Source organism: Vombatus ursinus, unplaced genomic scaffold (genome assembly GCF_900497805.2).
Source record: "Vombatus ursinus unplaced genomic scaffold, bare-nosed wombat genome assembly UNPS02014807.1, whole genome shotgun sequence".
Classification (NCBI taxonomy): Eukaryota; Metazoa; Chordata; class Mammalia; order Diprotodontia; family Vombatidae; genus Vombatus; species Vombatus ursinus.
This window is the reverse complement of record NW_020954585.1, coordinates 9,767,140-9,782,629: the sequence shown is the minus strand read 5'-3', so window position 1 is coordinate 9,782,629 and position 15,490 is coordinate 9,767,140. Positions and strand designations below refer to the sequence as shown.

Here is a 15,490-nt window from a genome sequence, read left to right as displayed (position 1 = left end):
ACAAATAAGGAAACTGATGCTGAGGGAGATTAAATGACTTGCCTCAAAGTCATACAGGAAGCACATATCAGAGGTGTGGTTTGAATTCAAATCCTTGACTCCCTTTCCCCTGTATTATACTACTTCTCTGTGTAAAAATTCTGTATTTACAGTTTAACAAGAGCAAAGACAGTGAAATCTCTCAACTCTGTTCTCTTGAAACTCCACATAGCTTAGATTTCTTTTGGGGAGCATGGCTTGCCACTTCACATTCTTTATTGGGGAATCTTCTTAGTCCAGCTGTCAGCCCTAAGGACTCTATTCAGTGATTTATATCAGTTTAGAAAAAAGTGGGGGAACTCATCATGTCAATTAACATTGGCATTACAATAGGAATTACAATTCTTTTTTACAAATTAGTGCTGCAGCAGAAATGCTAAAGAAAGAAAAGTCAAAATTTTTTCTCCTTTTGATTATAGATTTGGTAGTTTTTGGTCCAAAGGAGAATCTTATAATTTTGAGGAAAGAGTTGGAGACACTTGTCCAAGTTTCCTCCCAATGTGTTAATTCTCTCTGTCATCTCTAAATGATAGTTTTTCTGATGCTGCTTCAGTAATCTTGGATACAGTGAATTATGCCATTGTGGAGATACTATGTGGTATGGTAAAATGACCACTGGGAGGGGAGTTGGGAGACCGAGGTTGAGTTTTGCCTTTTGGTGCTATTATTGTGTGGTTTTAGGTAAGTGTTTAACCTAAAACATGGGAATTAGATTAAATGCATGTGAAGATCCTTTCCAACTCTAAACTTCTCAGCCACAGTATCCTCATCTGTAAAATGAGGAGGCTGAACTGAGTGACCTTTTTAGTTTCTTCCAATGGACCTTACATTTTGTAAATCCTTGTAAAACCTTAGATTCTTCTACTAATTATTAGGTTTTATTCCTATGAAAAATTATGTGAGTCATAGCCCTTTTCCTTTACTTGCTAAGCCCATCAGGTTTAGTCTCCACTTTGGAGGCCGGATAGGGAAGTGATATAATTTGGGTGAAAGGTATCTAAAACAAATGGCCAGAAATTGTTTGAAAATAAACTTCACCCAGTTGCCAACAGCTCTCTGTTTAATCAAGATTATTGTAGGTGATGTAAACTAATAAGAACCTAGTTCTTGGCCCTAGAACATCCAGTCTAAATATAAATCCTAAGCAGCATGTATGTAAATGATAACATCTTTTGGGAATGAAGACAGGTAACTCAACTTGGAATGTGCCATGATCACCATTTAAAAATAAGTTCTAGTGAACTTTGGGAGTATTTTCTGGGAACATTTTTTGACTTTTATAGAACAACAGGTATTCCCATCTGAAATGACTGAACACATATTTATATTACAGTTAAGATGTGGATTGAGTTGAAATTTAAGATTAATATCTTTCCTGAAAGGGCACTATGAAAATCTGTACAGACCACTTCCCTTTAGTAACTGAGCAAGCATTAGACCCATTGCTCATCCACACTAGAAGGACAGAAATAATGGTGTCAGATTTCTCCCTGCGCAGCAGGGAGTGTGATGCTTACAAGTTTGGAGAGCGGCCTTAATGTGAAATTTGATGGTTTCAAGTGACTCTTCTGCTTTTGGCTTGAATGCTGTGACAACCCTGCTTCACAATGAATAAAAATGTGTTTTAAAGTCATCTCAAGGGGATCATGGTGCTTTAATGAAGAACTTTATGCAGTTGTTTGGGTTGAGGTGAAGCTGGGAACCAATCCAGATTCTTAATGCTTCTTACAAGTGACAATTCTCATAAGAGAATTAAAAGAAACTCATAATTTTCTATTTAAAGCCTCCTAGGAGGGATTTCAAAAACTTGGTACTGTACTGTTATAATGTTCTTTAGTGCCTTTCTGTCCTTTTAATATTGGTCAACATAAGGGGCAGCTACGTGGCGCAGTGGATAAAGCAGCAGCCCTGAAGTCAGGAGGACCTGAGTTCAAATCCGGCCTCAGACCAAACACTTGACACGTACTAGCTGTGTGACCTTGGGCAAGTCACTTAACCCCAATTGCCTCACCAAAAAAAAAAAAATATTGGTCAACATGGTTTTTCCTTACAGGAACAAATACAACGATGTTGTTTTAAGTTAATTGTAGCATTTAAAACACAATATAGTTGTTCAAAAGAGAAGTATAATGGGACAGCTAGGTGGTAGTTATGTTCCTCGTTCTGATTTTAACAATATTTTCCACTTCAATGAATTTTAGTTTAAAAGGGATCTGTCTTTTACTTGGCCTTACTTTGAAATTTTCTTTTAGTGATGTCCTTTTAGATCAAAGTAGAGAATGGTGTCATCTTGTTACATGGAGAGTTGAATGTTGGCCACTTCAGCTGAAGTTGGCTGGATCTTCAGAAAGTGTAATTTTTGCTTAATTAGCACTAGCAGGTGAAATGGGGATCTTGCCTCTACCCTATAGTAGAAGCACCTTCATTTCTTTTATTTTCTAGGAGCTTGGATATTGGCAAAAAATTACCTCTATCTCAGTTTGATAAGCTCAATATGCATTTGATTAAGCTGACAGTTAGAGGTTAGTTACCTTTCTCTCTGCTTAAATGAGGGTATCATTTGGATTTACTCAGACCAAAGCTGAGTAAAATTTGTTAATGTAGTGGATCAGACATTACTATGCAGCTATTTTTTGAATAGGTATGTTACTTGTTTCTTTGTGACAAAAGAAGAACTTTTGACTTCTGTCTGGGGTGGGGATTTTCCTTTACAAATGAATAAACAGAAATTTATTCTCCTTCTCCTTCTCCTCTACCTATGCCCCCCCCCCAAAAAAACCAAACAAACCAAAAAAACACTCTAGAAAAGAAGGAAAACGAAATTCCAGATGTCAACTATGCTATATTAAATTAAGCTAGTTCTGGACCATCAGTGATAAACAACATAACGTTTGGAATCAAGGGCCTAAGCAGGTTTTTGACCTGAATAATATGGAGCAGAAAAAATTATGACTGTATATGAAACCTAAAATTTCTAATAGCACAGTGCTTGGTACACAGTAAGCACTTAATAAATGCTACATATAGCTTTTTTGTTTTTCAAATTTCATAGGGTAGTTCCAACACTATCCTGCTTTTCTACATGTCTTTCTGAGTTTCATCTTCTCTTTTCTGGTTTGTTTGTTTTTTTGAGTGATTCATGGAAATTCTTTTTTCTGGGTTTCCCCCCCTTCCTCTCTGGTTAGGTATCCAGACCATCTCACTGAAAAAGATTGGAGGGTCCCTTCTTTTCCTATTTTTGTAAAAAAAAAATGTAATAATGGTATTATTTGTTAGGATTCACTTGTAAATCTATCCAGTCTTGGAGTTTTTTTTCCCCCTTGGAAATTCATTTATGCTTATTAAATTTCTTTTTCTGTTATTGAGTTATTTAAATGCTCTGTTTCTTATGTTAATCTGGGTATTTTATATTTTATCAGTAGCTATTAATTTCCTATCATTATGAGCTTTTTTGATATGTAATTAGGTAAAATAATTTCTGATAATTTCCTGTATTTCTTCTTCAGTTGTTACAAATTCACCTTTTTTATTTTTAATTGGGACAATTTTGGTTTTCTTCTCTTAAAAAAATCAGACTAGCTAATTTTATTATTTTTTAAAAGCATCTAGTTTTCTTAATTCAGTTTTTTGCTTTTATTATTGTTAATCTCTTTTTTAATTATCAAAATTTCTGCTTTTCTATTTAGTTGGGTGTTTTCCATTTGTTATTGTCCTGGGTTTTTGGTTGTATCCTAATTCATTTATTTGTTATTTCACTGTTTTGTTGATGAAAACATTTAGGATTATAAATTTTTCCCCAAGGACTGCTTTAGCTGCATCCCATGAGTTTTAGTGTGCTACCTCATTATTGTTTTGTCTGATGAAATTTTCTGTTTCTATTTGTTTTGTTTTGTGTGTGTGTGATCAGTTCTTTTTTTTCCGTGAGGCAATGGAGTGAAGTGACTTGCCCAGGGTCACACAGCTAATAAGTGTCAAGTGTCTGAGGCCAGATTTGAACTCAGGTCTTCCTGAATCCAGGGCTGGTGCTCTATCTACTACGCCTTCTAGCTGTCGCCATCAGTTCTTTAGGACTAAGTTATTCAGTCTTCCATTAATTAAATACATTTACCCAATTAATTCTATGTTCAATTTTCATTTTATTGCACTGTGGTCAGTAAATGATGAATTTTGGCTTTTCTGTGTATATGGTGAAGTTTAGTTACAATGCATCATCGTCAGTTTTTGGAAAAGGACTATACATGTCTGAGGGCTATGCAAACTTCTTTTTGTTCCCATTTTGTAATTACCAGAGATCTGACATCTTTATTTTCTTCTAAAGTTCTATTCAGGGCCTTAATTTTTTTTTTCTTATGTATTTTTTGGTTGAATTTTTCTAGGTTTAAAAGTGATATGTTAAAGTCTCACACCGTTATAATTTTGCTATTTATTTCTCCATGCAATTCAATTAATTTTTAGATGGTATGCATATATGCTTTAGTGCATATTTGTTAAGTATTTGTGTTGATTCATTGTTTTTGGTGCCTTTAAGCGTAATGTAGTTTCTTTTTTCATCTTGTTTACCTATACTGTACTGTTATCTAAAATCATGATTGCTACCCTTGCTTTTTTGAGTTCACCTGAAACATAAACATTTTGCTACAGCTTTTCATTTTAACTCTGTGTGAATCTTATGTTTCAAGTCATCTCTGTGCTGAAGTTTCATGTCTCCAGTTGACTCTTGGACATCTCAAACTGATTGTTCTATAAATATCTAAAACTCATCATGTCCAAAATGGAACTCATTATCCATCCAAGCTCTATCCTCCTCCTAACTTTTCTGTTATTGTCAGGGACATCACCATCCAATCAGTCACTCAGGCTTGTAATCTTATTTTTTCTTTACTTCTCATTCTTTCACTATTCTGCTCTATCTAATCAGTTGCTAAGTTCTGTTGATTCTACCTTTGTAATATCTTTCATGTACACCCTCTTCTCTCCTCTGACACTGCCACCGCTCTGGTACAAGCACCCTCATCACCTCTCCTTCTGGTTGGTCTCCCTGCATGGTCTCTCCCTACACTGTTTCATCCTCTACTCAGTTCTCATATTTATTTTCCTAAAGCATGGGTCTGATCATGTCATCTCTTTACTCAATAAACTCCTGAGTTTTTATATATATATATATATATATATATATATATATATATATATAATTCTCAGGCTTGTAAAGGCCATCATAATTGGCATTTTTACCTTTTGGAATTTCTTATTCTAAGTGCCCTTCTCCTTTATAGTGGCAGCTGCCAATTCTTGTGTGATCATTATTGTGGCTCCTTTGTACCTTTACTGTTTCTGAATGCCTGCAGTATTTTTTCTTTGGCCTAGAAGTTATGGATTCTGGTTGTTCTGGGAGTGTTCATTGTGAGGTGTCTCTAAGAAGGTGACCAGTGGATTCTTTCTATTTTTACTCTGCCCTCTAGTTTTAAGATTTCTGCAGGGTCTTCACTTATGATTTTTTAAAGTATGGTAACCAAGTTTTTTGTGGGAGTTTTTCAAATAGTGATTTTCAAGTAGTCTAATTCTTAGATTCTCTCTCCTTGACCTTTTTCCAGGTCTTTTGTTTTTTATATTATATTACTTATATTTTTTTTTCTCCATCTTTTGATTTTGTTTCAGTATTTCTTGTTGTCTCATTGAGTTGTTTTCTGTTTGACCCATTCTGAATTTTAGGGTAAGATTTCTTGATGTTTATGTTAAAGTATTAATTGTTCTTGCCATTCTTTCTTCTCTAGCCATTCCATTTTATATGTCTTATTTAATTTCTTCCAGATACACTTGTGGTTCTTGTGGGCAGGGGATTTTTTTTTTTTAGTCTGAGGCTCTATTTGGACTTGCTTACTCTTGAACATCTCTTGGTCCAAAGTATTTTTTCATTTCCTTTGACATTTTCTTCAGTTTACTTATATCACCAGCATCCTTGTCTGTACTGGGAGCTTCTGCTTGGGTCATACTCTACTGCTGTTCTCCTGGATGATGTGGGCAGGCCCTGTTTGATTCTGAGGGTGGTAGCTGAGACTAGACCCCACTTTCTGCAGGAATTGTTTGGCCTTGTCTGCTGCTGCAGGGCAGACTCAGGTTGGGTGGATGCTGGGTTTGGCTAGGGCTGCCTGGAGGCTGCTGCTTGGGGCTTTTTTCCTAGTCCAGAACTTCCTTGCTGCTAGAAGCTTTGCCATCTGAACCTGGGAAAGAAGATTTAGATTTTATTACATTGAATGATCCTTGCCATTTTGGTTAGGATTTTATTGTTTTAAAGAAGTGACAGAACATTTGGTAACAAGTTCCAAATTAGACATTATTTTAAAAAAAAAAGGCCAGGTTTGTCATCAGTTTAAAAATTGGTATTTGCTGTTGTACAAAGGGGTCATGGGTTGCTTTAGTCCAAAGTTGCCAAATTTTGAGTGTCATTTATTACATTTATATTGACCTTTGTTTTACTTTAATACATTATGATTTCTTTTTTTATTGGGCTTGTGATTTTGTTGGTTTAGAGAACTCTAGGGGCAGAAACTCCCCTCTGCCAGTGCAGGTTAGCAACTGCTCTGCAACTTGGTCTTAAAAAATTGCATGAGAAATAGTGTCTTGGCGAGTGCCATGTAAGTGTTAGAGGCAGTGCTTATACCTGTCTCTTCCTGTCTCTAAGGCTGGCTCTTGGAGGTTCTGTGAGCTACCCTAACAACTGTAGATCCTGTCTTAATTTACCATGTTTTCTGTCTTTATGGAGAAAAAGCAGTTCATAGGAAACCACCGTGATTAATCAGAGGTTTCAGTATTTTTTTAATTCCAACACATCAGTTCATCTGCTGTTTGGGGGAGAAAAAAGTTCATTCTGCTTGAAACTTAAAGTACACACACAATATATGTAAATAGCTTGATTTAAAATGTGCTCTGCCACTAATCCACGTTGTTGTTGTTCAGTCATTTTTAATTGTTTCTGGCTCTTCATGACTACATTGGGGTTTTCTTGGCAAAGGTAGTGGAGTGGTTTGCCATTTCCTTCTCCAACTCATTTTACAGATGAAGAAACTGAGGCAAACAGGATTGAGTGACTTGCCCAGGATCACACAGCTAGTGTCTGAAGCTCGATTTAAACTCAGGTCTTTCAGATTCCAGGCTTGCCCCTCTATCTGCTGTGCCACCTAGCTGCCCTACCTCGAATGTAATTAGCTAGGAATAGGCATGAGGATTGTAACATTAGCAATTTGGAATATACCTCTTACATTTTCTACTTGCCTTTAATTTTTTTCTGTGTTAGAATTTATTGTTCAATTTTGAGTCAGTTTTATTTTCTGAACCTATATTTGATATTATGGGGTTAGATAAGATTCAGTCAAATGAGAAAACATTTATTAAGTGCCTGCTATGTGCCAGGCACTGTGCTAAGTGTCAGAGTACAAAAAAAGGCAAAAGACAGATCTCCTCAAGGAGCTTACAATCTAATGAGGGAGACAACATGCAAACAAATGTAAAGAAAGCACGCTATATACAGGATAAATAGGAAATGGTTAAAAGAGGGCACTGGAATTAAGAAGGATTGGAGAAGGCTTCCTGTAAAAGATGAGATTTTAGTTGAAACTTAAAGGAAACCAGGGAGGTCTGTAGTAGAATTAAAGGAGGGAGAGCATTCCAGGCGTACAGGACAGATACAGAAAATGTCTGGAGTTGTGAGATGGAGTGTCTTGTTTGTGGAACAGTCAGGAAGTTAGTGTCTCTGGATTGAGGAGTACATGTTAAGGGAGTAAGGTATAAGAAGACTGGAAAGGTAGCAAGGGGCAAGGTTATGAAGAACTTTGAATGCCAAATAGATCATTTTTGTATTTGATCCTGAAGGCAATATGAGCCACCAGAGTTTATAGTGTCATGATCAGATCTGCGTTCTAGGAAAATTATTTTAGTGGCTGAATAGAGAATGGATTAGAGTGGGAAAGACTTGAGGTAGGCCAATTACAATAATCCAGGCATGAGGTGATGAGACCCTACACTAGGATGGTGTCAGTGTCAGAGGAGAGAAGGGGACATATTTGAGAAATGTTGCAAAGGTAAAATCAGTAGTCCTTGGCAACAACTTAAATATGGATTATGTGTATAAGAGAAAGATAGAGATTCCTAGCTTGTGAGCCTGAGGGACTGGGAGGATGGTGTTGCCCTCTACATATTGAATTTAAGATGTCTACTGGACATACAGTTTAAGGTGTCTGAAAGGCAGTTGGAGATGCGAGATTGAAGGTCAACAGACAGACTGGAGCAGGATAGTTAGATTTGAGAATCAGCATAGAGATGGTAATTAAGTCCAGGAGAACGGATGAGAAAAGCAATGGCTTTGGTAGATTTGAGCACAATGTTTCAGCAAAATAACCCTTGGAGTTTATGTAGAAAGAAGCATGATTCGTCTCTGTCACTTGGAGCATCTGAAGAAAGGTTCAAAAGCAATGAACCTTCTAGAGTGTGGGAGGTAATATTCTGAGAAAGTCCCCAAGGTTATTTCCTAATCGGCTGTTGGCATGACTGGGGAGTATGTGCCTTTTAATTCAATTTAACAAATATTTATTGAGCCTCTTCTATGCTAGAGGCACTGAGCCAAGCATTGAGGGGGATACATGAAATCTAAGATATCCTCCCTGGTTCCAAGGAGCTTACCATCTTCTAAGATGAAAGGGAGGAGATAAGGACTGTGAAGTAAAATGTGATGAAGGTATGAGGGGAACAAAGGAAATATAATGAGAATTGAAAGAAGAGAAGGATCATTTCTAGCTTGGGGGGGCACAGACAGGGAAGGGAAAAGGCAGGATAGATTAGGATAGTTCAAGATTGAAACATGGAAGCACTGTGGTCATAATAAGAATTGCTAAAATGTAACTTCATTGCCTTGGTGGGAGACTGTGGAATATTGAATATACTGTCAGATGTAGACATTTTGGTTGGTCTTAGAAAATTATTTCTTTTTGGATCTTTGTTAAAAGAAAAAAACTCACTGGATCAGTGGGTGGGTGAGATAGATTTGGGAATATTATATAAAAAAAGAGTCATCAATAAAGAGTTGGGGGAAATCACTAGCATTAAAAAAGTGGTAGCACATTGGTGTTTGAGAGATGGCTTGGAGTTCAACTGACAAAGATGCTGAGATATGTCATTTTGAATTTAGAGAGTGGCATGGCAGCTGTGGGAAATAAACATTTATTTGAGGGATGATTTAAAGCCTGATTTGGCTGGAGTGGAGTTATATGAAAGATAGAGCTAGACAGTTAAATCATCAGGGTCTTAAATGCTAAGCTAAGGAGTTTGACTTTATTTTTATGAATGAGAAGTGTCTGTATAGGTTATTAATGTTAAGGACAAAGCCACCTGATTGGCATAATCTGGTATTTTGATTAATACTAATTACATTAATGACTCCAGGAAGAAACTGAGCTTTATTTTAGACTTATTAGTGTTACAATTGAAACCAAGGTAAACTGGGGCACAAAGATTTGAGCATGATCGATTTATTGACAAAACATGAATTTTCCAATAAACAGCGCCCTCAGCCCCCTCAGAAAAGCTAAGACCCTGAATGAGGGGGACAACACTATTTATAGACAATAGGAAGAGCATCCAGAATAGAAGGCAGCATTATAGGTAGAAAAACAATATTATTGGCCACAAAGTCTATAGCGTCATAGGTGGAGGAACAATATGATTGGCTGTAAATTGGGAATGAGGGGCTAGCAACAACCCCTCCTTCCATTCTGTCGCTAAGAACAATTTAGCACTAGTGGACCAGGCTTCCTTGGATATCAGACTAGACTCCCTGGCATCTAGCTGCACCCTTCAAAGATAACAAATTTCCTTGAAGAAAGAATAGATCAGTGATTAGCAGGGGAGTTGAATTTCTAAACTTAACTGAGAGACAATGAGCAATTTATAGGAAAGTTGAATTTCCATAGTCAACTCTGAGACAAATGAAACATGACTTAGGCAGTTACAAAAATGTTAGCAATGATGTAGAATGAAATCAATAACAACATAGAATAATTTGATTTTCCCAGTTTTCATTAGATACCTGTATCTATTAGGTTTTCATTTCTGATTATAGAATCATAGATTTAGAACTCTTTCACTTTATAGATGAGGAAACTGAGGAAACAGAGAGGATAAGTGACCATCATAAGGGAGTGACAGGTAAGCAAAAGGCAGAGCTGGGATTCATACTCAGGTTTCTAACTTAAGATCCAGCACCCTTTCCACTAGGATTGGAGTGTCATTTTGTCACTTTGATTCCAAGATGACCATTTGTGTTTGGATGACAAAATAGCTGATTTTTTTTTCTTCCTATTTTAGACCTTGAAGCGCCAAAGTATTCTGGCACTTTCCTTCTTTAACAGCATCTTAGCTCATGGTGATCTTCGAAACAACAAACTTAATCAACTGTCTGTCAACCTGTGGAATCTAGCCCAGAGGCATGGCTGTGCAGATACCAGGACCATGGTAAGGGTGGCATAGGAAACAACAGCCTTCCTTTTAAACCACAAGTGGCTTTACCATATGTAAGGGGATATCACAGAGCACTCTCCAGGCAAGGAAGGCTTAATAAAAAACTTAGAAGGTCCTTAGTAGAACCATCCAATATGAGAGGTGATGATAAATATCTGACAGCTCCCCAGCCTTATCTTTTAGAAAGGTCACAAGCACATATTTTTGTGAGGTCACTTTCTTTGTAATCAGAACAGTTACAGTTGAAAAGTTTAATAATTTTGGAAGAAAATGTTACATAGAAAGCAACATCTAACTTCTGTAAAGCATAATGTATCTATCTTGAGTGTACCCATATCTCATCTAACTCATATATAGAGTTTTATTTAAAGGCTTTCTTTCCTCCTTCCTTCAGAGTTCTTATCTGTTGTTTTTTTTTTTTTGTTTGATTTTTATTTTTTAATTTTTTTTGCTAAGAAGTTGGCTTCTGGGCAAGAATATGTAAACTTACTCAGCTGATTTAGCAAGTACCTTAGGGGAGTTGGCCCTGAGAATTATGAAACAGAAGGAAATATTTCTTTATTTTTCCTTTTAGGTAAAAACTCTGGAATATATCAAGAAAAGAAGTAAACAACCAGAAATGAGTCATTTGTCAGAACTGGCCCTCAGGCTCCCACTGCAAACCAGGACCTAACCAATACAGCCTTTTTCCTGAGCCCTGAGCCCAGGATTCTGTAGCTAAATCAGGAAATAGATACTTTTCCCTAGACTTTCATTGGAATTTAGTCTTCTTTCATTTTAAAAATCCCTTAACCTACAATAGATTGGCTTTTATTTTGGCATTGGTTTTAAGTATTCTGACAATGAAAAGAGAAATGTTAAAATCAGATTTCATTATATCATCAATTCACATCTGCTAGTAAAGGGCATCTTAGTTTCTTTTTGCAAATAACTTTTTAGATCTCAGCAAGCAGCCTTCTAATAAGTCTGCAGGTCCTCTAAGAAGAAAAAATTAGTGCACGTAAATGTAAAGAGCCTCCTAACACCTTTTCTTTTTTAAAGTTAATCCTAAAATCCTATTTGGAAAGCCAGTATGGGTTAGTCCCGAAGATGGAGTTGGAAAGAATTGGGTTAAAATTATGCTTCAGGTGCTTACTACTCATGTGATAGTACCAAATTACTTAACCTCTCAGAGCCACAGTTTCTTAATCAGTACTATTACCAACTTCACAGGATTTGTGAGATTAAAATGAGAAAATGTATATAAAAGGCTTTGCAAACTTATATCTGTTTAAATTGTCTGTTATTATTTAAAAAGTCACTCCAGTATACTTATACCCATTCTCAATTTTTTGATTTTATGAAAAATTAATTTCCATTAAAGAGCTTTCTAGGATTTTTTAGAAGGCTAATAAGTAGATTTAAAAAATACTTCCTTTGATTGTAATTTTCCACCCTAAAATCTGTGGAGAACTTTGTAGGTAGGGTTTGAGGGGATTCTCTTTTTCCCTTGCACTAGATATGGCATCTAGCATCAGAACAACTTGTGCAGGAAAACACTCCATCCAGCAGTTGAATAGTCAGTTTAGAAGAGTTTAAGTCAAAGTCAAAGAAGCAAAAACACATTTGACAGACATAGCTACGGAGAAGCTTTAGGAGTGGAATCTCTCAAAATGAAAAGAGAGCCAGCTGTGGATTCAAGAGAAAGCTAGCCTTGGCAATAAGAAATTGAGCTACAGGGAAAAGATCCTGGAAGCCCAGTTGAGCAACCCATGAAGTGCCCAGAAAGCTTTGTGAGGACTCGGTCCTAGAGTTAAGTGACTCTGGCCTTATGTCTAAATATGTCCCTCTTTACCATGGTTTGTGCCTGCCCTTCCATGGTTGTATTTCTGGTTAACCATGTCCCAGGTTTATGTAGGGGCAAGAGGACAATATTTTGTAGCTATGCCATCTCAGTAAATGTCTTGCAAAGAGCCATTTCTCTGTTGGTGGATTAAGGAAAGCACATAAGTTGGGGCTCATGAGCTACAGTTGCAAGAATTGGTACCCAAAAGTACCCTTAGAACCTCAAGGTAGAAACTTTATGTGGGAGTAGTCCAGAGCCAGTGCTATGTGCATGTATTCTGTTGGTTATAATAAAGGGAGTAGTAAATTTAGTTCGATATGGAGAGGCTGGAGACTTGAGTTTAAACACAACTTTGCAATTTATTACCTGTGTGACTTTGGGCCTAAATTTCTTCATGTGTGAAATGACTAGACTTCATGTTCCTAAATATAGTGTGTTCCAAAAGTCATAGTGCTATTCAGGCTTAAAATGGCACTAAGATCCCAGGTTACCCTGTATAATTTAGAGGAACAACTGACAAATTTTATAATTTTTCCTTACCTGCTTCATAAATTTTCTTGGAGAATGATTTTCTTTCATTGTGACAATGTGAGCAAAACTAAGGTCAGGTGATTCTTGAAACCTGTGTGCCTTTGTTTCTCAAACCCTTTACCAGATAAATGAGTCATTCTCTGAAACCACAGTTAAAAGTTGGCGTTAGGAGTATAAGTGTGCTTTAATGATAATCCAAAGACTGTTTTACAGGAGACTAACATGAAAATAATGGATAAACTGAGTATAACCAGTTATTCCATTCTTAACCAAAGGAGTTTAGGGATAAAGACTAGACTTTTGTCATATTGGTATAAGGAGTTCCCAGATGATGAAACTCTCTACCAATGCATATATAGTCTCAAGAGAATTGTTTATAGCACTGAGAGTTTAAATGACTTGCCCAGGGTCAGAGCTAAGGCATAATCTACATATTCCTGCCTCTGCTGCAACCTGCTGCCTCTCTTCAGAAGACAAAATGGGATCTGAAGGTTTTGGGAGTTCTATGTTGTTATTTACATATAAACTGTATTTACCAAAAGTTTTTGAAAATAAAGTTCATCATAAAAATGGGGACAACTCTTTGAAGGTTGGGGAAACTGAGCAACATGGAAGTATTAGATGCCAGTAGGTGTCTGCTACTGGCATCTACCTTCCCTAACACGGAGAGTAGCTAAATAGTGACTTTACAATCATCCCTGGTGGCACAACGGATAAAGCGCCAGCCCTAGAGTCAAGAGGACCTGAGTTCAAATCTGGCCTCAGATACCTACTAGCTCTGTGTCCCTGGGCAAGTCACTTCACCCTATTTGCCTGTTTCCTCATCTGTAAAATGAGCTGGAGAGAGAAATGGCAAACCACTCCAGTATCTTTGCCAAGAAAACTCCAAGTGGGGCCATGGAGAGTCAGACATAACTGAAAGGACTCAACAACAAAGGAAGAGAAGAAAAATGCTAAGATTATTTTTACATAAAAGCTATCCCCAAACCATCATCACTTTATATGCTGCTTAAACATCAAAAGTAATTACATTACTTTTATATGTCTGCTCAGTAATATTTTAAAAAACCTAGTTAGATCTTGCTGGTCACGAAGATCAGCTGGGGAGGAAAATCATTATGTGTATGTACAATATTCACTTCCCACAAGCTGTACTTCTTGGACTAGACTTCACTATCATCATGCTCCCAGGAAACTCACCATCCTGCAAGACTGAGTCAGCTTTGAGAATCTCACCTCAGCAGTGTCCCGTGCTGCTCTGACTAGAGGGTAGAGCAAAGAACTCTCCCCAAAGCCTCCATTTAAAGAGGACTCAGAACAGCCAACTTTCACTTTCCACCAGCCACACTCCTTGGAAAGGACTCTACTATGTCCTGCCCCCCTAACCTTCCCCTCATACCCTCTTTTTCAGCTTTCTTTGTGTGTAAGCTCTTTTAGATGTAAGCTCTTTGAGGGTAAGGACTTCCTTTTTCGTATTTTAGTTTCTAGAGTTTAGCACAGTACCTAGCAGGCACATAACTGGCTCTTTATAAATGTTTCTTCATTTCTGTAGTTAGATCTTGCTACTCACAGTTGGGAAGGCGTACAATAAAATATTTGTCCCTTGAGAGACTGTAAATTAATAAAACTACTTTGTAGCCTTCGAAAAGCAGGTATTATATATAATACACATAAATCTAATCACTTTTCACAGCTGTGTATATCAAGGATTGTTGTACATTATGAAGAAATATTTACAAAGGACCTTACATACAGCAAAGGTGGGGAAATCTACTTTTCATATGGTCTGCTCTGCTGATAATCCAGCAGATCTCTGGCCATCAATGATCTTATCCTACAGTTACAATTGCCATTTTGCTTAGTTCAAAAGTAAATCTGGAAAATAACAGGGTTATCTTTTCTGCTCACCCTTCTGAGGGTGTAAAGTTAGTATAGTCTGAAAAGTCAGAGAAAGCAAAAGCTAAACACTGTGCAGAGGAGGCCTCTCATTTGAGAAAGGAACTCAGTCAATTATTAGCTAATGTTGTAACATCTAGCCACCTCAAAAAGATTCTTGACATGTAATATTTGTAAGGCGTAAGAATTTTCTTAGTGAATCTAGATCTGAAAGCAACAAGGATTTTTAGCTATATCGAAGAAATAGCTCTGGGTGGGTGGGATTATGATAAGAGGGCAAGAGGGGCTTAACTTTTCCCACCTGCTGCACCAGAGAACAGGGAAAAAAAAAAACCTGACTAATAAGGAGTTGGGACACAAGAAAAGTTGAAAGATGGTAAGGAAGCACATAGCTAACCTTAATGAGTTTGTCACCGAGCCCAGAGGCTCCTGAAAAAGCCCACTATGTGGGGCAGCTAGGTGGCAGAGTGGATACAGCACTGGCCCTGGATTCAGGACCCAAGTTCAAATCCAGCCTCAGACACGTAACACTTGATAGCTGTGTGACCCTGAACAAGTCCCTTAACTCCATTGCCTAACCAAAAAAAAAAAAAAAAAAAAAAACCCAGAATATGTGATTACTGACTACTCGCCAGTTATTTCTGAAGGACCAAAAACAAACATGAATGAGAGACAAAAGATTTGAGATGGGCA

The 15,490-nt window shown here is 37.1% G+C and overlaps 1 protein-coding gene across 2 annotated transcripts in view; it reads left to right on the top strand.

Moving 5' to 3' along the window:
* The window catches only part of LOC114052273 (UPF0505 protein C16orf62), a 119,341-nt gene extending 105,866 nt beyond the window's left edge, over window positions 1-13,475 (top strand). The window contains exons 30-31 of one of the 2 annotated variants that reach the window (XM_027874811.1): window positions 10,393-10,539; window positions 11,120-13,475. In XM_027874811.1, the coding sequence (XP_027730612.1) occupies window positions 10,393-10,539; window positions 11,120-11,218 (246 nt within the window). In that variant the 3' untranslated portion in view covers window positions 11,219-13,475. Of the gene's footprint in view, window positions 1-10,392; window positions 10,540-11,119 lie in introns of those variants that run through there. The other variant, XM_027874812.1, reaches the window with a different exon arrangement.
* Window positions 13,476-15,490: the final 2,015 nt, after the last annotated feature.